Genomic DNA, 23,087 nt, shown 5'->3' on the forward strand with positions numbered 1-23,087 from the left:
ACCGAATTGGACTTGGAGAAATTCTCGCTCGAGCGGCGCCGGAGGTAACAACCGCGCGAAAGCAACACGCCGCGAGGGAATTTAGAAAGCTTTTTGCTCGAGCGGCGCCGGAAGTAACGACCGCGGCATGAAAGCAACACGCCGCGAGTATGATATGGCAATCAGTGTTATCCCCGTACTAGTACTCTGTGTCGGGCCAAAGTTGGCGCCAAGAGTTGGCCCAATACTGGCAATCAGTGTTGTCTCCGTACTAGTACTCTGTGTCGGGCCAAAGTTGGCGCCAAGACTGGGACCCGTGTTATCATTCCGACATTGCCCCAGTAATGACCCCGATCTTAGCTTGTACTGGCCCAGAATCGTCAGCCAGTACTGGTAACTCTGGCACCAGTACCAAGCCAGCACTGAGCCTTTATGAAATTCGCACATGGGTTGTATTACTTTAAATTATAACTATTTAAAATTCTTAAAAACATTTGTATAATTAATAATAAGAGAAATAGGATCGTAACAATATACAATCAATTAGAATCAAAAGCCATGCGATCCAAGCCTAGGTCTTGTTGGAAAAATTATATGTATATATATAGATATATATATATATACAGAAACTAACATAAAGGCCGTCAAAGACCTAGGCTTGGATCGCATGGCTTTTGATTCTAATTGATTGTATAGGGGAGACCGGGGCTAAAAGGTCAGTTTTTTTTCGGTGCCGATTTTTAACAAGAAAATAAATAATTTTAGTTAAATGTGGTATACCACTGTAAAGAGCGAACCTTTAGCTACAAAATTTATATAGGAAATTTTTATCTACGTCGCTTTGTTTAACCGGTATAGAGCAAAAACGACAACGGTGGAAAAATTGAAATCTCAAAAATGCCGGGGTTTAAGCGTCACCCCCCCGGGGTTAATCAGTCACACTGCATTTTCAATACATATACGTACATCTAATCCGGAAAAATGATAGGATACATTTTAATAATTGTTTTTTAAGAGAAAAATATAAAAATTTATTTAAAATTTTTATGCGAAACATTATTAAAAAATAATTGTTTTACCTATTCCATAAAACAATTTAGGCACGTGAATACAGAGGTTAACCAAATCGTAAACTCCCCAACGGCACGTCATATTGTCAACGCGGGCAACCACGGGGAACACGCGTGACGGCGTTCCGATGCCATAGGATCAGCGCGGACCCTCGAGCAACCTAACCAAGCCGCGTTTCTCGCGGGTGAGCGATAAATAGCGACAGGGGGGTTAGAAAAGCTCGCGGTGGAGCGCGACCATTTTACCGACTCGACGGCGTCCTCGCGCCGATTCCTTGACGCGCCGACGACGACGACGACGACGACGGCCACGACCACCACGACGACGACGGCCACGACCACCACGACGACGACGATGACGACGACGACGACGACGACGAACGACGACGACGACGACGACGACGACGACGACGACGACGACGACGACGACGATGACCACCACGACGACGACGACGACGACGACGATGACCACCACCGACACCACCACCACTACAACGCCGGCGACAATGACGCCGAGACGATGCGGCAAACGCTGGACGATGCGGTCGCACGCGCGACTGTCACTGACACAACGACCAACAACGACGATCTACCGCGCGCGCGGCATGTCAACTCTCGTGCGGAAATCGCGGGATCTCAGAGCCGTGCCGTGCCTCGCCGTACCTCGCCGACGTGCCGTGAGCGCGAGCGATCTCAAAAACAACGGTCCGCCATCTTTTCGGTCGGCCAAAACACCCGTTTTGCGACGATACGTGCGTACTATTTCCCTCCTATACAAACTGACGCACGTGCAAGGGAAGACAGAATCACGCTCGAGGGAAACCTAACCTGAAATTGCCGAATTCGCCGTGAGCTGAAGTCGTGCGCCCGGCCCGCCACAGTGACTGACCAGCCCCGGGTGCTTATTGACTGATTAGCCCCAAACACAAGTTTCAGGTTTGATCGCCCACGAAATATTAGACATCAACGATAATGAAAAAACTACACTGGATTCGTGTTCAGCATGCATTACTCTTTATAATCACGTACCTCGAGATTTGGAGAGCAAATATTATTGCAGATATTACAAAATTTCCACGCGCAGAAAATTTCACTTTCACCTTCTGAAAACACGTTTGCCCTCGTAAAAATCATAACACGGCAGGTAACCTGCCGAAACTCCGTTGGTCACATGGGTACCATAAGCAGCGTTTACAATGTTAATAGCGAGTTCGCACAATATACAGGTTCCGAGATATTTGATTTGACGCTTCAACCCCGTTGACCTTTTAGCCCCGGTCTCCCCTATTGTTACGATCCTAATTCTCTTATTATTATTTATTCACGTCGCCTGAGAAAGACGTTTCAAACTATTATCACCGGTTATTGCGATAAATATTACCACATGCCTCGGTGGTCGAATTGGTACGACGCCCTACACGGAATGAGGGAGGTTCCAGGTTCGAACCCTGGCTGAGGTTATATTGTTTCGCAATAAAATTCTTTACAGTTTTTAGATAATTAAATCGAGTCGATTTAATTCCGGGGAGGGAAGGGTTTTAATTCTAACAATAACTGTGTTTTAAAGTCCGACAAATAATCGGCGCGCAGTTTGTTGGAAAAATTATATGTATATATATAGATATATATATATACAGAAACTAACATAAAGGCCGTCAAAGACCTAGGCTTGGATTGCATGGCTTTTGATTCCAATTGATTGTATTTGTATAATTCTTTTGTTTTTTATTATTTATATTATATTTACATCGTTAATAATTTAAAACTTACATATTTGATTCTGATTTTTTTACCTTTTAATGTTTTAAGTTTTAATAGAAGGTAAAGATAAATGTTACATCATATGCTACATGTGATAAAGCAACCATTACATATTAAATAAATTTTACCTGATTTTTGATGTACTAATTCTTAAAAAATTTAAAATACATTGAGTATAATATTTACGTTATAATTAAATAAAAACTTGTTATCTTTTAATAATAATATTATTATATAATAAATAATCAATACTTGACATAAATTTCAGGTATTAGATGTGCAGCTCATACTTTGCAATTAGCAGTTGATGATGCCTTAAAAAGAACAAAAACTGCATCACAATTAATTTCAAAAGCCAGAAATTTAGCAAAAAAGCTTAGAACACAAACATTTATATATTTAATAAAAAAACAAAATTTTAAAAAACCTACAATTGATTGTCCAACTCGATGGTTGTTGAGAATTGAATAAATGCGAGCTGAATATTCTCGAACTTCGACGAGACAGCAAGCATTATTCGAGAACGCTCGAAAGGCTCCAAACCGCGAGCGTTTGCTTCCCCCCTTTTTTTGGGTGTTTTGCGAGCAAACGGCTTGCAGGTGTCTATCGCGTGATCGCAAGTACCTCGGCCAATAGTCTGCGCGCTAGTCGATTTGGAGCCAGTCAGCGGATCTCGCGTCACCAAATTCCTCGCGGCCTAACGCGAAGCTCCGGCCGCGATCCCTTGCCTGCTCCGGCCGGGACGGGCAGTGAGCCGTCATAACTCGTACGCGATACATTGATCGACGTCGAGAACGCGGAGTAAAATAGCGAGTGCGAAATAGCGAGCGCGAAAGAGAAACGCGCATACAGTGTAAACCGCTTTTAATAAAGTTGACTGACTGTTATTTCTTGTACTTATTTTCTTGCACTCTCCACGGCGCGCAACGCGAAAACGTCGAGCGGTCCACTAACATTTAATGGTCCTTCGAGCCGGATCAGTGATAAAAGACCGGCATAGACAGTTCGACCGCCTCAACAGTGATCGCGTCGTGCTACGCCGAGATCGACATACCGTCGCGCCTACACGACTCGCTCAAAAAAGGAGTTCGCCGTTCGAACCGTTGTCCCGGTTCATCGGGTACTTCGCGATACGTGCCCTCGACTCCGTGGCTCACTCCGAACATTGAGCGCTCTGCACCCGCTCTCCTAAAGATTGGTGCCTTGTGATTTTGTTAAGTGCTTCGGAGGCTCCTGCGTGACCTCCAGCAAACGTATCGTGCTCCTTGCGATACGCATCCGCCGCCCGACGGCGCCCTGCGTTGCGACGTGCTATACGTCCCTGCCTCCCGCGAGTACCTGCTACTCGCCGCGGAGTCGCACCCCGAGACGTGCTATACGTCCCTGCCTCCCGCGAGTACCTGCTACTCGCCGCGGAGTCGCACACCGAGACGTGCCAGACGTCCCTGCCTCCCGCGAGTATCGCCCTGCTACTCGCCGCGGAGTCGCACACCGAGACATGCCAGACGTCCCTGCCTCCCGCGAGTATCGCCCTGCTACTCGCCGCGGAGTCGCACACGAGCGTCTTCGCTCGACAAGAAGATTGACACGCAAGTGTCTGAAAGATTTCTACACGATCCAGACATCCGCTTGACATGTCTTCGGATCTCGAAAATCTACTCATTGCTCAAGGCAATGCGATTGACCAGCTCCGACGGTCGCTGATTAACTTCAAAAAGCTTCCCAAGGCTCAGGTCACTCTCCCTAAGACGAAGGGGAGACTGACGAATTTGGAGGGTCTCTGGGAGAAAGTACAAGCCCTCCATGTCCAGCTGCTGCAGACGGCTACGGCGGAGGAGAAGAAGTCGACCCACTACTTCAAAGACGAGGAATTTCTTGCCGCCGAGGACGCCTACCTCGACGCGGCGGACCATCTCCACGAGGTCATCGGTAAATTAAGTAGCGACGCCCCGAGCGCGCCGTATCGAGGTAACGAGTCTTCTTATCGCGACGCGCACTCCGGAGTGTCATTGCATCTGCCTCGTATCTCGCTTCCGAACTTTTCTGGTGCTTTCGCTGAATGGGAGAATTTTCGCGGAATCTTCGAGTCTTTAGTAGCAAACAGTGAATCGTTGACAAGAACGCAAAAATTACATTATCTGAAAGCGAGCTTCTCCGGCGAGGCCGCGTCGTTGATTAATAACATTCAAATTTCTGACGCGAACTACGAGGCAGCTTGGCAACTTCTTACCGACGAATACGACAACCGCAACGCGATTATTCACGCGCATATCCATTCGTTCGCCGACTTACCGAAAATGAAAAACGGGAACGTGACCGAGTTGAAAAAACTTCGCGATAGTGTGTCCGCATCTCTCGCCGCGTTAACGAATCTCGATCGTCCGGTCGATATGTGGGACGACCTCCTAGTTTATATTATCTCGCAAAAGTTCAGTCCGCGAACGCGAAATGAATGGCATCTTAAACGAGGCGACACGGATGCGTACCCTACGTATAAAGAGATTCATGACTTCATGACTCTTCGCATTCGCGGTCTCGCGGATTACCCTTCGCAATCCGAATCTGCGGCAAATGGTGCGCGCGGTAATAAAGCTCGTGCTTCGGTGAATACTGTTTCGCCCGTCAAATGCGTCCGTTGTTCCGGAAACCATGGTCTGGCAAAGTGTAATCAATTTCTACGTCTGTCGGTCGAGCAGCGTCGACTCGCCGCGCGACAGCATAAATGTTGCTTTAATTGTTTGAGAACCGAGCATTTTTTAAACAATTGTCCGAGTAAAGGACGGTGCAATCACTGCCACCAAGCTCACCATTCGCTGCTTCACCGCGAGGGTACGGAAGCTGGTACTAAATGTACGCTTTCCGCGATTAATCCGCCGTCCTCAGCTCCGTCAGCTGTGTCACTCGCCGCTGCCTCCGAGTCACCGGCCGCGCCCTCAGCGTTCGTTCAAAACGTGCATGCTACTCGAGATTTTGTAAAGCCGCCGCCTCATGTACTTCTCGCCACCGCGTATGTTAGTTTAAGTACAATCGAGGGCCGCACATTTAAAGTACGTGCACTACTAGATCAAGGCTCGACATACAGTTTCATATCAGAATCTCTTTGTCAGACTATGCGAACCAGGCGTCATCGTGCCGCGTTGAAAATACATTGTTTTGGAGAAAAATTTAATGGAGTCGCGCGGTCGCAAGTTAATCTTACTCTCGCGCCCTGCGACAAACAGGGACCGATATTTCCCTTCTCGGGCTACGTATATCAGAGAATCACTTCTTATACCGCCTCTCAACAGAAGCCGGCCGCAATGTGGCCGCATCTACGCGATTTACCTTTAGCAGATCCTGATCCCTCATGTAATCACCCGATTCATGTATTAATCGGCGCGGATTTATACGGGTCTCTGCTACTCGACGGCCTACGTCAAGGCCCGGTCGGCACACCGACGGGCCAGCTTACAATTTTCGGATGGATCCTCTCCGGTCCCGTCGGCCCTGCGCGCCCGGCCGGAGAGTCCGCTTCTGTCCTGAATTGCGTATCCTGCGAGGATACGAATTCCTTAATTCAAAGTTTTTGGGAGGACGAAAGTATCCCCTCTCGAACTCCTCTCACCGAAGAGGACGAACGTTGCGAGAGGCATTTTGCGACGACTCATTCTCGCGATTCACAAGGACGCTACATTGTGCGTTTGCCGTTTAAAGACGGCCCCCCTTGCGTCGGCGACACCTTTCGAAAGGCTTCCTTTCTGTACTCCAATATGGAGCGCCGACTCTCGCGGAAACCAGAAATCGCCGCGCAGTATCACGATTTTTTAAGGGAATACGAATCGATGGGGCACATGGAGGCGGTGCGGGCGGACGAGCGCCCCCCTTACCCCCCGATATACATCCCGCATCATTTTGTGTTACGCGAATCAAGTACAACGACCAAGTTACGCGTTGTGTTTAACGCCTCAAGCGCATCGACCGACAAAACCTCGCTCAATGACTTCCTAATGGCGGGACCTAAACTTCAACAAGACATCGCCGCGATAATCCTGCGCTGGCAACTTTTTCGGTACGTGTATATGGCTGACATTGCTAAAATGTTCCGACAAATACTCGTGCATCGGGATGACGCGGACTATCAACGAATTCTTTGGCGCCCTCCCGACAGTCTGTTGATTCGACTTTACCGCTTACTCACCGTGACCTACGGGCAAAAACCCTCGCCTTTTCTCGCACAGCGCTCCCTTCTCCAATTAGCTCGCGACGAAGGTAAAGACTTCCCCGACGCGGTCAATATAATCGAAGAGTCGACCTACGTCGATGATGTTCTTTTCGGAGCAGACGACCTTCTGTCACTGCTCGAAAAGCGCAAGCAACTCGTGGGCATAATGAATCGCGGATGTTTCCCCCTTCGAAAATGGGCCGCGAATTCAGCCGAACTTTTGACGGATATTCCAGAGGACCAACGGGAATTATCGGACTATCCGATCAATCACGATGACACGCTCAAGGTCCTCGGCCTGTCTTGGTCTCCGCGCGATGACTCGTTTCGTTTCGTAATTTCGCCATACGCCGTGACAGTTCATACTAAGCGCTCCGTTTTATCGTTTATTGCAAAGCTGTATGACCCCCTCGGCTGGGCGTCACCGATAGTCATCGCGGCCAAGATGTTGATGCAAGAGCTCTGGCTCCGTAAAATTGATTGGGATGCTCCCATCCCCGATGATCTTCTGCATCAGTGGATCAATTACGTTTCAGATTTGCCTAATATTAGCAAAATACGCATTCCTCGATGGACAGGGATGCGTCAAGATAAACTCGATGTTGAATTGCACGGCTTCGCGGACGCCTCCACTCGCGCTTACGCCGCGGTAGTTTTCCTCCGAATTGTGCATTCTCCCTCTAACATTCAAGTCATCCTCCTCGCGGCCAAAACGAAAGTCGCGCCATTGAAAACCGTTAGCGTTCCACGCTTGGAACTTAACGCCGTCGTTCTATTAATTCGATTGATAGAATGGGTAAGAAACACCACGGGCTTGATGCGAGCTTTCTTATTTGGATGGACTGATTCCCAAATCGTATTAGCTTGGCTTTTACAACATCCATCCCGATGGAATTCCTATGTCGCGAACCGCGTCTCCGAGGTGCAGACGCGCCTTCCGACCGTACGTTGGCAACACGTTCGCTCCCAGGAAAATCCTGCCGACTGCGCTTCGCGCGGTTTTACTGCCGCCGATCTCGTCAATCATGAATTATGGTGGTCGGGGCCCCGGTGGCTTAGCTCGACCACGGCCTCGTGGCCGATCCCCCCGACTCCTATTGAAAAGGACATTTTACAAACGGTATCTTCCGAAGCGCGTAAAGCTACCGTTCATCTCGTCGATTCAGCTCCTGAGTGGGATCTGCCCACCTCCTGCTCGAGCTGGATCCGACTTCTTCGTATTACCGCGTACATTCGGCGTTTCGTTCGAAACTTAAAAAATAAAGTCGCCTCTTCGGTGATCGTCAAGTCCCCCTTGACCGCAGAGGAGATCCACGAAGCCTCCGTCTTTTGGCTTCGATCGGCACAAGCGACTTGTTTTTCGGATGACTTGAAAGCTTTGAACGCTCACGCCGCTGTATCGCGATCAAGTTCATTACGCTCTCTCCACCCCTTTATCGGGAAAGATAAATTAATCCGGCTTGGCGGGCGGCTCGAAAACTCCGCGCTGAGTTACAATGAGCGACACCCCGTCATACTTCCCAGACATCATATTGCCGAACTTTTGATCGATCAAGCACACCGACGCTCCCTCCATGGAGGGACTCAACTCACGCTTAGATGTCTCCGTCAAAATTATTGGTTAATTTCAGCGCGAAGCATGATCAAATCTCACATTCATAAATGTGTTACATGCGTTCGACATTCCGCGAAAACTCCGACGCAACTAATGGGTGATCTCCCGAGTCCCCGAGTAAATCCTGCTCCTCCGTTCTCTCACACGGGCATAGATTACGCCGGACCTATGAACATTACCCCCGTTGTCGGTCGCGGTCAAAAGGGGAGCAAACACTACGTCGCGGTATTAGTTTGTCTCGCCACTAAGGCGATCCACCTCGAATGTGTGGAGGATTACTCCACCGATGGATTCCTCGCGGCATTTCAACGGTTTGTCAGTCGCCGCGGACTGCCATCGGACATGTATAGCGACAATGGCACGAATTTTGTGGGTGCTGACCGCGAGCTTCAACGCAGCTTCCGCGCGCTTGTGAACAACCCCTCCCTTAAGGAAATTCTCGCCAACGACGGTGTACGGTGGCATTTCGTGCCCCCTGCGGCACCACATTTCGGCGGGCTTTGGGAGGCTGGAGTGAAGAGCTTTAAGCATCATCTCAGGCGAGTCACCGGTGCTCGCACTCTGTCTCGCTCTGAATTCGGTACGCTTTTATGTAGGATAGAGGCTTGCTTGAACTCGCGACCGATCTCTCCACTTAGCGACGATCCGTCCGATTATACCGCTTTGACGCCTGGTCATTTCCTTATCGGCCGACCGCTCACGAGCGTACCGGAGGAATCCGTCCTCGAAATCAATGCGAATCGTTTGTCGCGATGGCAACACGTACAATTAATGCTCGAACAAATCTGGCGTTCTTGGTCGTCGGACTATTTACATTCATTGCAACAGCGCGTTAAATGGACCGAATCTCACGATAATCCGAAGGTTGACGAGTTAGTTTTACTTAAAAATAACCTACTCCCTCCTTCAAAGTGGGAACTCGCAAGGATTCAGCAAGTCCATCCCGGACTTGACGGTCGCGTTCGCGTCGTCACATTGCGCACCGCCAATTCCGAGCTTAAACGACCAATCACGCAGATCTGTCGGTTGCCTGCATCTATCCGTCCACCGGGACCCGTAGAATCTCGTTAGATTTAAGCCAGCGTTTTTCATTATATTTAAGGACATTGTAAACATAGGTTAAGTTCTCAAATGTATATATTGTATATAAAGCTTTGAACCAAGACGTTCACACGCTCCTCTATGCGACCTTGTCAACCCCCGTTTGTTTCGCATTCCGTCGAATGCGAGGCGGGCGGCATGTTGAGAATTGAATAAATGCGAGCTGAATATTCTCGAACTTCGACGAGACAGCAAGCATTATTCGAGAACGCTCGAAAGGCTCCAAACCGCGAGCGTTTGCTTCCCCCCTTTTTTTTGGGTGTTTTGCGAGCAAACGGCTCGCAGGTGTCTATCGCCTGATCGCAAGTACCTCGGCCAATAGTCTGCGCGCTAGTCGATTTGGAGCCAGTCAGCGGATCTCGCGTCACCAAATTCCTCGCGGCCTAACGCGAAGCTCCGGCCGCGATCCCTTGCCTGCTCCGGCCGGGACGGGCAGTGAGCCGTCATAACTCGTACGCGATACATTGATCGACGTCGAGAACGCGGAGTAAAATAGCGAGTGCGAAATAGCGAGCGCGAAAGAGAAACGCGCATACAGTGTAAACCGCTTTTAATAAAGTTGACTGACTGTTATTTCTTGTACTTATTTTCTTGCACTCTCCACGGCGCGCAACGCGAAAACGTCGAGCGGTCCACTAACAATGGTGTTCTACAATAGATATGCTTGAAAATTTATTATTACTAAAAGATTATTGTGAAGAGCTATCTGTGACAAAATTTCAAAATTTTGTGACATTAAAAGATGCTGAATGGTCAAAAATTGAAGAAATATGTACAGCATTGCGACCATCAAAAATTTGTACTAAAAAGCTTCAAACAGAACAATTGACTCTCAGTGAATTTTTTGGAGTTTGGTTTGAAACAAAAGTAGCAACAGAGGCAGTACATACTCCTTTTGCTACATTAATTTTAGAACAATCGATACACCGCGAACAAAAGTTAATAAATAATAATACATTATTATCCGCTGTTTTTATGGATCCTAGATACAAGGTATTATTAGACAAAACACAAATAGAAAGAGCTAAAACTCATTTAAAACATCTTTGGGCCAAAATAATATCATTAAATCGTAATGACAATTTAATGAACGAATCAAACGAAAATTTCAATGGAAGTTCTTCAAACTCAAGTGAAACAGGTTCTACATATGATGATAAATTTGAAAATTTTTTAAAATTAAAAGAACGACAGCACAATTTCACAAGTTCATATTTATCATCCAAAGAATCGGATTTGTATCTTTTACATCGAGTAGAAACTGAACTTGAAAGATATAATATTGAACAAAAAAGACTTAACAGAAAAATCAATGTATTACCATTTTGGGAGGAAAAGAAACAAAATCAACCTGAATTATATAAATTAGCAATGACTGTTCTATCCGTACCTGCTACTCAAGTCAGCGTAGAACGACTATTCTCTGGATTAAAATTTATTTTATCGCCATTACGAACAAACATCAACGAACACATCTTAGAAAATCAATTGCTTATTAGAGCTAACAGAATATTTTGTTCTAAAGAAGAAACGTAAGTAATTTCTTACTTTATATAACTTTCTATATATATAATATATATTGTTATATTGTTATATATTTATATATATAAAATGTAATTATACATATATATGTTACGGGCAAAGTCCGCATGGTGTGCAGTGTCGGCATTGCCCGGGCAATGTCAGTATTGCACAACGCGACTGGGCAAAGTAGTTTATTAGCGGACATTGCCCGGTTTCATGTGGGCAAAGTTAACACTGCCCATCCAGCGATGGCAATGTCAGCAACGATTATCACATTGCGGACTTTGCTCGGTTCCAAGTAGGCAATGTCGACAATGCTAAATCTCCGTGGGCTACTTTTTTTTGTTTAGTTTTTGTTTAGTTTTGTTTAGTTTAGTGACGCGCTTTAAACAGTTAAATACTGTTAAAGCGCGTCATCTAACCTATGTAGATTAGTGACGCGCTTTAAACAGTTAAATACTTTTAAAGCGCGTCATCTAACCTATGTAGGTAGTATTTAACTGTTTAAAGCGCGTCACTAATCTACATAGGTTAGATGACGCGCTTTAACAGTATTTAACTGTTTAAAGCGCGTCACTAAACTAAACAAAACTAAACAAAATTAAACAAAACTAAACAAAAACTAAACAAAAAAAGTGTATGCGTAAACTATTTCGACATATATATTAGTCATTTATGCCTTTCAATACTCAAAATAGCTGCTATATTTTCCAAACTTTTTTTGTTAATAACTTTTTAACGAATAACGAGCGCGGGCTGAAACCTTTTGAAGGTCACTCAGGAGGGTGACCTTGACAACATACTAAAATATCAAGGTCATCCAAGGTGATCCCCCCCATCTATACAATTACCCTATATTCTAATAAATACTGTTTAATTTGCACCTAATAATTTTATTACATAAATATCTGTCCCAAAAATTGAGAAACCTAGACTACTACGGACTCCGTGGGCAATGTCGACAATGCTAAATCTCCATGGACTAAGCTGCGCTAAATGTCCGTCTATTTAGCGCAGCTTAGCCCACGAAGATTTAGCATTGTCGACATTGCCCACTTGGAACCGAGCAAAGTCCGCAATGTGATAATCGTTGCTGACATTGCCATCGCTGGATGGGCAGTGTTAACTTTGCCCACATCAAACCGGGCAATGTCCGCTAATAAACTACTTTGCCCAGTCGCGTTGTGCAATGCTGACATTGCCCGGGCAATGCCGACACTGCACACCATGCGGACTTTGCCCGTAACATATTGTTACGCGCGCACTCGCGAACGCGTACGCGTGCTTCCGGGATCGCAGAAATAACCACTCTCGTTATTACAAAAGAACTCGGGTTTATTAAAGCTCAGAACGGAATACAATAAAGAGATCTGGGAAAACCGGTCCGAACGAAACGAGTCACCAGATCGATCTGACAGGCGGTAATTAAATCAATAATTCTATGCGTCCCCGTTGTCAAGGGACGCGCTTCGGCTTGAAACTTCTGCGGAGCGAAGCCAATTTCAGCCCAGAAGTACGAATGGCACGGGCGCAACACTGCCCCCCCTCTTCAGATTGTCGTCCCGACAATCCGGAGGGGCAGTTTCCTGACTGGGCGAACTTTTCTGTACGAATCCAGGGTACCGGGACGGCCTCCTGCCCTACCCTGGGCTGCTGCCACAGGTTACCGGGCACCGTCCTCTCCTCGGTCCCAACCGTACTCTGGAAATCCAGGACCATGTCCTCTTCCTCATGGAGCGAATCCCCAATCGACATCTTCCGGAAGGAAATACTCTCTCCCCCCTGCCGACTCCAGGGCGACCCCTCATCAGTTCCCTCGCAGGAGATCTCGCCTCCCAACATAGGCCTCTTCTTTTCAACTCCCGAAGTCGTCGGAGATGTCGCTGCTCTTCTTCTAAATCTTCGGACAAGGGGGGGGGAAGCTTACCGTGGACCCAACGTCTCGAAAGACTCCCCAAGTCCCTGCCTCGGCATTTGCCCTTTGTCTCACGGAAAAACCACGGATCAAACAACCGTGAGAGAGGCAGTCTTCTAGCTTTGTAACTTATCCTTCGCCGGTATTAGGTTCGGCAACAAACCAGCTCCCAAGATGTCCAACTCGGCGAGGAGTTACGGCCGCTTCAGCTTCCGTAAATTTCTAAGAACAAAATAACACGCGCAGTAAACAATGCAACACAACAATCTTAATTTCTACCGTAATTAACCTTCCCCACAAATTATCACACCCAACCTAATCCATAACATCCCTATCAAACTCTAATGTCTTTCGGAAAAGGAAGCCAATCTATCCGCATGCACAATTTTCTTCTTATGTCTCACAGACCTTTGAATACAATAGACCACATCATTCAACTTTTTAACTATTAAGAAAGGTCCTTCCCAATTGCTCTGCAATTTAGGGGCTCTACCTTTCATCCTTCGAGGATTATAAAACCAAACTTTTTCCCCTTCTTGAAAAAGAGTTTGCCTGGCCTTCCGATCATACCAAGACTTTGCTCGTGAAGATTTTACATCCATACGTTCCCTAACGTTGGAATGGATCCTGTCCAATTTCTCCTTCAAATTCCCAATAAAACCTCCAACCGACTGAAATCCTCCCCTTGGAGGACTTCCTAAAAGCAGATATAACGGCAACCTAAGATCTCGGGCAAAAATTTTTACCGAAAATTACATCGTCCAAATAAACCAAACAAATTTTATATAATAATCCCCGCAATACTTTTTCCATTAAACGCTCGAAGGTAGCAGGGGCATTACACAGCCCAAAAGGCATTACAGTGAATTGCCATAATCCACGTCCAATAGAAAAAGCAATCTTTTCTCTATCCTCAAGACGAATCTTTACCTGCCAATAACCACTTTTAAGATCCAGAGTGCAAAACCAAAAGTTTCCCGAAAGCTGATCGAGTAGTCTCGTGTTTAGAAGATCTATAAGCCAATAAAAACATAGGGACCCAGCGATCCCAATCTTTCTGATTTTCAGAAATATACTTTGCCAAATAATTAACAATAATCTGATGTTGCCGCTCGACTTGTCCATCCGATTGCGGATGCAGAGCAGTTGTTCTCGTTTTCCGAATTCCAAGGAGATTCATCAATTCTGCGAAAAGTTTGGACTCAAAATTCTTCCCCTGATCCGTATGGACTTCCAAAGGGACCCCGTGTCTAGAAATGATTTGATTAACGAAGACTTCTGCCACTGTACTTGCCCTAATATTCCTGAGAGGAAAAGCTTCTACCCATTTGGTGAAACAGTCAACAATGACGAGGAGATACCTATTTCCGGAAGTAGTAATAGGAAGAGGGCCAAGTATGTCCATTTGTAATCTTTCGAATGGTGCCCCAACATTATAAATTTGTAATGGGGACTTTCCCTTCCCCAAAGGGCCTTTTTTAGACACACAAATTTTGCAAGTTTTGCACCATTCCTCCACATCTTGTTTACAGGTGGCCCAATAAAACCGCTTTCGGATTTTTTCGAGTGTTTTATTGACTCCAAAGTGCCCTCCAGAAAAAGAATCATGCGCCTCCTCTAGAATCTGGTTAACACGGCTTCGAGGAACAATAAGCTGAAAAATACTCGACTTAAGATTCGGTGCTTCCCACCTCTTGTAAAGAACCCCATCCTTTAAACTCAAAGCATCCCAATAAGACCAATATATCCGGGCGGAGACATCTCCAGCGGGTATTTCAAAACGAGACGGACGTATTCCCGTTTCCTTCCCGCGGTAAATAAAAGCAATGCTAACGTCCTCTAATTGCTCCTTGCGCCAATCTTGAAGAGTTTCTCCTATGAGAATAATACGAGCAACTGATTTTCTTCTTCCATCTGCCTCCTCTCCACTCTGACACAATATTCGCAACCAAATGATTCACATTGTCGTCTAGAAAGTCCATCGGCATTCTTGTGAATCAAGCCTTTGCGATGAATAATCTCAAACTCATATTGCTGGAGTCTCTCCAGCCAACGCGCCAATTGCCCTTCTAAATTTGAGGAATTATTAGTATAGAGTTCTTTCAAGAATGGAGCTCTCTCGGAAGAAACTTGAATTCGAGAACAACTCAAAACCTTTTCTTCTTCGGACTCCGAAGAAACGAAAGCAAATTCAAAAACATTTTCTAAATTTATCTTCCTTAAGAAATCTACACCCAATAAACAATCGTCATCCATGTCTATTACATACATAGGAATTTCCACGAAATACCTTCCCAAGAGAACTTTTGCCATAACCTTAAATTCGATGGGTACTACCTCTCCAGTGGGATATCTAAGAGAATTGTCCTTAATTTGAATAATGTGCTTGCCCTCTCTAACCATTCTTCTACTAAGAATCGAAACGTCTGAACCCGTATCTATCTTAAAACAACACTCATTACCATCCAACATCCCCTTATAACTAAAATATTTTGAACTCGACTTTATTCGATTAACAGAAAAAGTTTGAGAACAACTAACACTCGGGGTAATGTTCACTTCCGTTGTTCTCCCCCCGCCGAGAGCAACTAAACCGAGTTTCCCTTGTTCTCAGGACACTCAAATCGGAAATGTCCCTCCTTTCCACAATTCCAACACTCTTTTGTTCTATTCCAATCCCTCCGCCCATAACCATAACCTTTCTTTTCTCTCTCTTCGACTTTTTCATTTCCGTCTCCCTTTTCATTACTCTTCACGCCCCTATCCTTCCCCTTCTCAAATCGCTTCCCAAAATCCCCTCTTCTTTCAAAATTCCCTCCCTGTATAATTTTGACGGCCTTTGCCCTCTCTATGGCCAACTTCAGCGAGGTAATCCCTTCTAACTGAAGAGTCCTTCTAACAAATCCGTCCGAAAGGGAAGAAACAAATTGAGCGCACGCGATCTTGTCTCGAACCACGTAGGGGCACTCAGGATAAGCTAATCGAGAAAGCCTTTCGAGCTTTGCTCCGAAAGAAGCCAGATCCTCACCATATCTCTGTCTACGGCTCGTAAACTGAGTATAAAAATTTTGTGATAAACCTCCCTCACCAAAACGAAGCTCTAATTTAGATTTTAATTCCCCGAAATCAAGGCTCTCTAAATTTTCCACTGACTCTAATACCGCCCGCGCCTTTCCTCTCAGATTTGCGGCCAACGCAACGGACTTCGACGTGTCATCCCAACCGTTCGCGCGCGCGATCAAAAGAAATTGCGAGAGAAATTCTCGCAGCGGGGTCGTTCCGTCAAAAGTGTCGGGCTTTAGCTTATAGCCCAGCTCCGAACGCGCGTCGTTCGCTCCCGGAAATGCGGTACAAGCCGCCGGATACGCTTGCGCGCCGCTCACTCCCGGTAACACGTCATAAGCCGTCGGATACGCTCGCGCGCCGCTCACTCCCGGTAACACGCCATAAGCCGACGGACCCGCGCGCCCATTACCCGCCCCGGGAAACGCAGAACGCACCCCCGAACTTCGTATTTCCTCGGTCGCTCTATTAATAGAAGGACTTAGCTGTACAGAGCTTCGGAGACGTTGTAGCTCCTCATCGCGGCGCCGCAGCTCCTCCGTATGCTGCGCCTCCCTCTGTGCCCGCTCTTCTCGCAGCAGCCGCACTTCCTCAATTACGCCCTGCAGAGTCGCCGCTAACGACGTCACTTCCGGGGCGTCCGGCTGCGGTGTCCTCGCTCGTGCCCGCTTCCTCAAGGAAGGCGCCGATGAGGCCATTCCGTCTGTCTGAATCACTGTCACTCTCCCGTTCCGCGGTCGCTCGTCTGATCCCGGACGAGCCCCCAAAATGTTACGCGCGCACTCGCAAACGCGTACGCGTGCTTCCGGGATCGCAGAAATAACCACTCTCGTTATTACAAAAGAACTCGGGTTTATTAAAGCTCAGAACGGAATACAATAAAGAGATCTGGGAAAACCGGTCCGAACGAAACGAGTCACCAGATCGATCTGACAGGCGGTAATTAAATCAATAATTCTATGCGTCCCCGTTGTCAAGGGACGCGCTTCGGCTTGAAACTTCTGCGGAGCGAAGCCAATTTCAGCCCAGAAGTACGAATGGCACGGGCGCAACATATATATCATATATAAAGTAATTATTAAATGAATCAAATTTGTCAAATAAGAATTAACAAAAGAAGTTTTTAAAAAATTATGTATAAAACTATAAACATCTAGTAAATTGTAAGCATTTATTGTCACACAAATTTTATATAAAAATTTTTATGAGAATTTTATATAAATAAGAGTTAAAAAAATACAAATTGTAATTAAGAAATGTATATTTAAAAAAATATCTATTAATTGTTTTATTTAATTGTTGTTAGATGTTATCGAAATGATTTTCTTCTTTCTTATTTTGTAATTTAAATATTTCAGGAAATTACATATAAAAGAGAAAAGATTTTTAAAATTAAATGATTTAAACGAATATGTAGTTTCAAAGATATCAAGAATAGAAAAGAAAGATTCCAATGGAACTACAAGTATCGAAAAAAAAAATTTCGTTGCCCAAAAGGAAAAGGAAAAAATATCTTCCCTGGAAGATGAAGAAAATGATATACTATAAGAAACTGATTGAAGTTCAATCATTGAACGAATTAACACGCCTCTCTCATTATATTTTAATATAAAAACTAAACAGTAAACATACAATTTAATTTTTTCGTACATACACATTTTTATTATTTTATTAAATAATATAAATAATTTCTAATTTGTATTTCTCTCGCCAGGCGGTCATACACACACAGTTTAATAAAATAAATGCAGAAAAAATTGTTTTAAAATTCTCCCCCTCCGCGGAACTATAAAACCGAAACCGGAACCGAAAAAAACCGTAATTTTTACGGTTTCGGTTTTCTTCTCTGCTCAAGAAACCGAAACTGAAACCGGAACCGTTATTCGACGTTTCATTAAACCGTAACCGAAGATGGAACCGCAGGTTACACCTACGATTCCGCAGATGAGCCGAGGGTGCAGCGGCCGGAGTGGCGACATGACGAGCGACCTGTCAGAGGCAGAGAGAGTAAAGGAGCAGAAGGGTGCAGTAGCAGGTGCACCTGTAACAGCCAGCCAAACAGTGGCTGAGTTGGATAGCGGCTTATGCGAGGCCGAGAGCCAGGTCAATCCTGACCTGCTCGAGTTTGTCCGGAGCGAGGAGGTGCAGAGGTTGCTGGAGGTGGGCGTACAGCCCGCTGGACCGGCTGGGCCGAACGCGAGTTAGCCCATCGCAGCCGAGGTGGAGGTAGTGCAGCAGACCGATGCAGCCGAGTCGCAGGAAATGCAGTACGAAAGCCTATAAGGCGAAAGAACATTTTATTCTTTTCTTTAATATCTAATATTTTATCGTGTGTTATATTTTATATGATTTAATTACGATATATTTTATTAACGACAGCGAGTCGAGTTTTAGAATAGTTTATACGTTTTGGGCAAAAAGCCATCAAGTAGAGTCAAATAGATTGAGTAACAATTAATTATAAGCAGAAGATTGCGTTACACTTTTTACACCACATGACACCACGACTACACTTTTGTACAATAAAAACGTGAAAACACATACCGATGATAAATACAAATATACTTACCACACCAAGGTCCACGAGATACAATTACATTATATTGTATATATTTCTCAGAATAACGAGTTCACAGTAACATAGCAGAGATTTCAATACAATGATTAAAGATAGATTCTATATAATTATATTAACATTTATTCTAATATTATTTACAATTTTCATTATTTACATAAGTTTACAATTATGCAGTTCAAAGAGTTCATTATTATTATTCTTATCATATTCTTTCCAATAATTATGACATTTCCAGACGTAAACCTAATCATTACACTTTTTACACTATATACAAGTTACATTTTAATATTAAAAACGTGCGACAAACCACAAGTGATTCTAGATTGATAAGATTATTATTTTCAGCCAAAGTGCAGATATTGACAGGCGAGCAGCAATTTAGGTACATTTATTAATTTCACTTACAGCGATAGCCAATAGGAGCGATTCCTGACGAGATTTAATTATTTTACGTGTTATTACACAAATTCATTATGTCACAGCACATTTTACAGAGATTTTCACTTCATTCAGGCCTTCAGCCGATTAGAACACATTTATTACAGATAACGACCAGGAAGGTCGAATTAGAGTCAAAGATATTAATTTCAAGCGTTTTAACATGTTTTGAGCATTTACACCCTCTTACACTTTGATGTACTTTATTACACTTTTACGGCCTTAAGCCACGGCGAGCACGTGGTGCTTATTTTAAAGTTCTTTACAGCATTCCCTGTCGATTTAAACATTGATTAGTTATGACCTACTTACTATTATGCGTGCGATAGCGTTAAGATTATTATACTTACCTTTGATACTTACCCTGCTTAAAATGATGGATAGAAAACAATAAAATTACATTAGGTTCAGCCTGAATTTCAATGTAAATCAATGTAAATTAATAAGATCTATTTGTTAAAGATATTTTAACGTATAAACTTCCTATAACATGTAATAATATTTTATGATAAGTTCACTATTTATTGGAATTATACGTGGAAATTCACCTAAGTCACATATAATATCAAATCATGAGAGAATATGTGGTATATTTTATTATGTTTTTGTGATTAATATTTTATAAATATCTATCATAAAAAAGAGAAATGCACTTGTTATCCTATTGAATAAAACTTTTTAAAACCCAAAGTCTATTATAATTTATCAGAATTCGTCATTCAGCATTTGTATTTAAATAAATATGTAGGTTTATAAACCAGAGCATATTCCAACGTATACAATATTTTATAATATAATTATATGTTATTGAATACTGTACAATTTAATTAGACCTTTTCATAATATTCTATATACTTCTATATACTTCTATAATCTATAATATTCCTTAATATTATATGATCCTATTTTTATGGTATTCCATGATATTCTATTTTCTTATTTCATGATATTCTATAACATTCTGTACTTTTACTGAATAATATTTTATAATATTATATTTTCCTATTCTATGATGGTCTATAATATTCTATTGTATTATTCAATGATATTCAATAAAACTTAAATCTCCTATTGCATGATATTACATGATATTCCAATCTCCTATTCTATGATATTCCATAATATTGTATTCTCATATTTAGTATGACGACGACGACGACGATGTCCTCACGGTCTCGCCGGCCGTGGAGGAGCGCGCCGTCGCTTTGCCTTTTCTCAGGCTTAATATGATAAGAAACGTTTATTAGTTTCGACTTCCAATGGCAATATAAATTAAAACGTTGCTACGTTTCGACCCCTCGGATCGGGTCCTTATCAAGCAATCTAAATAAAAAACAAACAACACGGTATAACAATAATTTAGTCGGCAGGATAAATTAATAGTCAGGAGAACATATTATAGATGAAGCGATACCTGGCAACTATTCCCTGTCACAAACCTAAACTTAATATGATAGTTTCCCGAAATCTCTATAGCCAGATGGTAGCTTGACCGGACACTTTCTCCAATATGATAATGGGCGCCAGGTGCGAATACGCGCACCACGTTACTCTAATTCCAACTCTGACTCTCAAACGCAAAATATCTCAGGCGTGCAGTCCATAAGCGAGACCGTTGGTGGATCTCGGTTGAAGGGAGGAGAGGGAGCGCAGCGCAATCGACACACAAAGAAATAAAGCACTTAAATAACAAACGAGTATATTTAATAAGAAAAAGAAGACAGGATAGAGTATGGTTTTCCGCAAAGGACCGACGACGGTCACAGCGCGTCCCGCCACGCTTCGCGAGATCGGCGAAGTATCTCGTTGCCACTCAATACTGAGCGCGAATCAACTCTAGCGCGGAACAATATTCTAACGCGGGACGATACATTAACGCGGGGTGTGCCTTACGCAACGATACTCTAACGCGACACAATACTCTACGCCAACTGATATTTTAACGCGACACGAACGATATCACGAATACTTTACGCGAGACGACACATTGACACGAGAATGATACGCTCCCGTGAGCGATACATTTTTACGCAAACATTACGCGGACCGAGACCTTAACGCGAGCGATACCTTACGCCGGATGATACATGAATCTTCCGCCGGATTTCGCGGCATCGACGCACACTTACTTACAACGAACGCAACGACACACGACACGATAATCTCCCAAAAAATGACCGCGAATCCCTTCGGATCACGCGAGTCCCAGATTGACCCCGCGATTGACCTCGGTCTTCACGCACGAAGCCTCGCGAGGTCCGCAATTCCACACAGCGATGCCCCGCACGCCGCGACGCGATCACGCGTAGGCCACGCTACGGCCCCGCGATGATACGGTGCCCGGTCGTGCGAAGAGCACCCCGCCTAAAACGGCTCGATTACGCCCGGCGCATCTTCCCGTTCACGAAACCCCACCGAATTCTCACAACGACCTCACGAAAATCACACGACACATCACGCTCCGGTTCTCACAACGATATCACGAAAATCACACGGAAACTAAACGCATCCGACGGAAATCACACAGAAATCGGACGACTCAAATTACGCGGAAATCAGACAAATTACGAGACGCTGACTGTCGGCGGCCGCACTTCCGAATCCCCGAGACGGGCAGCACAACTCTCGTTTTCTCGGCCGGGCCCTCCCGCGGTATTTCTCTCGATTCTCTAATAGCGATAACACATTCTCGCGGCACAACGCGACTCCCGGGAGGGCCTCGGTATCGCGGCGATCTTACTTTGGATGCGTGAGCAGTGGCCTTACAATTGTCCTTCGTCCTTCGCCGGCAGCCTTATTCCGGAATCGCTCGCAGGGGCTGGTTGGTACCGTTCGCAACCTCGGCTCGCACGACAGTAACTCCCTCCGGTCCGGCGGGACCACGCTGGGCCCGCGCGCCTGCGCGCCGGGGTTGCACCACTGCCGATCGTGCGATCGCCGCGCCCGACTTCCGGCGCCTTGCGCGATCGCCGCCTCGCGCGCCTGCCGCACCCGACTCCTGCTGCGCCCTATGCGCCTGCTGCGCCCGTCCGGGCGCCTCTCGCACGCGCCTCCACCTACCGGCGGGTGTTTCAAATCCACATCGAGTCCGGCTGTCCAGGCCGCGACTCGAGGACCGGTCCGTCGACGACCAGGCTGGACGGGCCATGGCCCGTCGACCGGTGGCGGAATTCCGGTAGTGGTTTTATCGTAGGACGGGGACCTTCGTCGGGGCGTCCCCCTCCTCGGTCCCTCCGTGCCCCGGGCCGTCATCCGTCGTTGCGGGCTACGCGTTCTTCGTGCCAGGCGCTCGGCTGCCCCGGCTATGGGCCCCAGCGTGACCCGACCGTCGGCCGTCCTTCCCCGGTAAGCTTTCGGCTGTTCACCTGCAATAATCCCGCGGTGTGACTTTACGTCGTTACATGAGTCCCTGGCCATCTGCTCCGCACCCCTCGCTCATAACCTGCAAGTCTTACAAAATTTAGCCTAACGATAGCTCTAACGCCTCGCCCGCTCGGGTGGAGGCACCACCCTTGACGCCCACCTCGGCCGAGCTACCCTCCGGGCCGGGGACGTGACTAATGTCACGTCACAACTCCCCGCCCCCAGACGAGCGCCGAGGGGGACGTCGGCCCCCGGCATGCCGGCGACCACCGCTCAAGCTCCTCCACTCTACTCCAATGTCAACACTCTCAACGACTGTCTCTACTAGCCCTTACGTCTCGGGGACTCTCTCGCCCCGCTCGCTCGAACCACAGCCAACGCGAATCCCTGTCTCCGAATTCCACTCATCAAGCCAATATCACCTTGTAGGACCGACGCAACACCCCCCCCCCCCGACGACCGTTCGTCCCCGTTGTTAG

General features: G+C 45.7%; 1 protein-coding gene across 1 annotated transcript; it reads left to right on the plus strand.

The window, feature by feature from the left end:
• The first annotated feature begins 323 nt into the window (after positions 1-323).
• LOC139783869 (zinc finger BED domain-containing protein 4-like) lies at positions 324-17,777 on the plus strand. Its single transcript, XM_071723025.1, has 4 exons — positions 324-372; positions 3,079-3,259; positions 10,369-11,259; positions 17,588-17,777. Exons 1-4 carry the CDS (start codon positions 324-326, stop codon positions 17,775-17,777), a joined length of 1,311 nt encoding a protein of 436 aa, XP_071579126.1.
• Positions 17,778-23,087: the final 5,310 nt, after the last annotated feature.

This window comes from Temnothorax nylanderi, unplaced genomic scaffold, assembly GCF_030848795.1.
Source record: "Temnothorax nylanderi isolate EJ_2023f unplaced genomic scaffold, tnyl_v1.0 TNYL_tig0552_pilon, whole genome shotgun sequence".
Classification (NCBI taxonomy): Eukaryota; Metazoa; Arthropoda; class Insecta; order Hymenoptera; family Formicidae; genus Temnothorax; species Temnothorax nylanderi.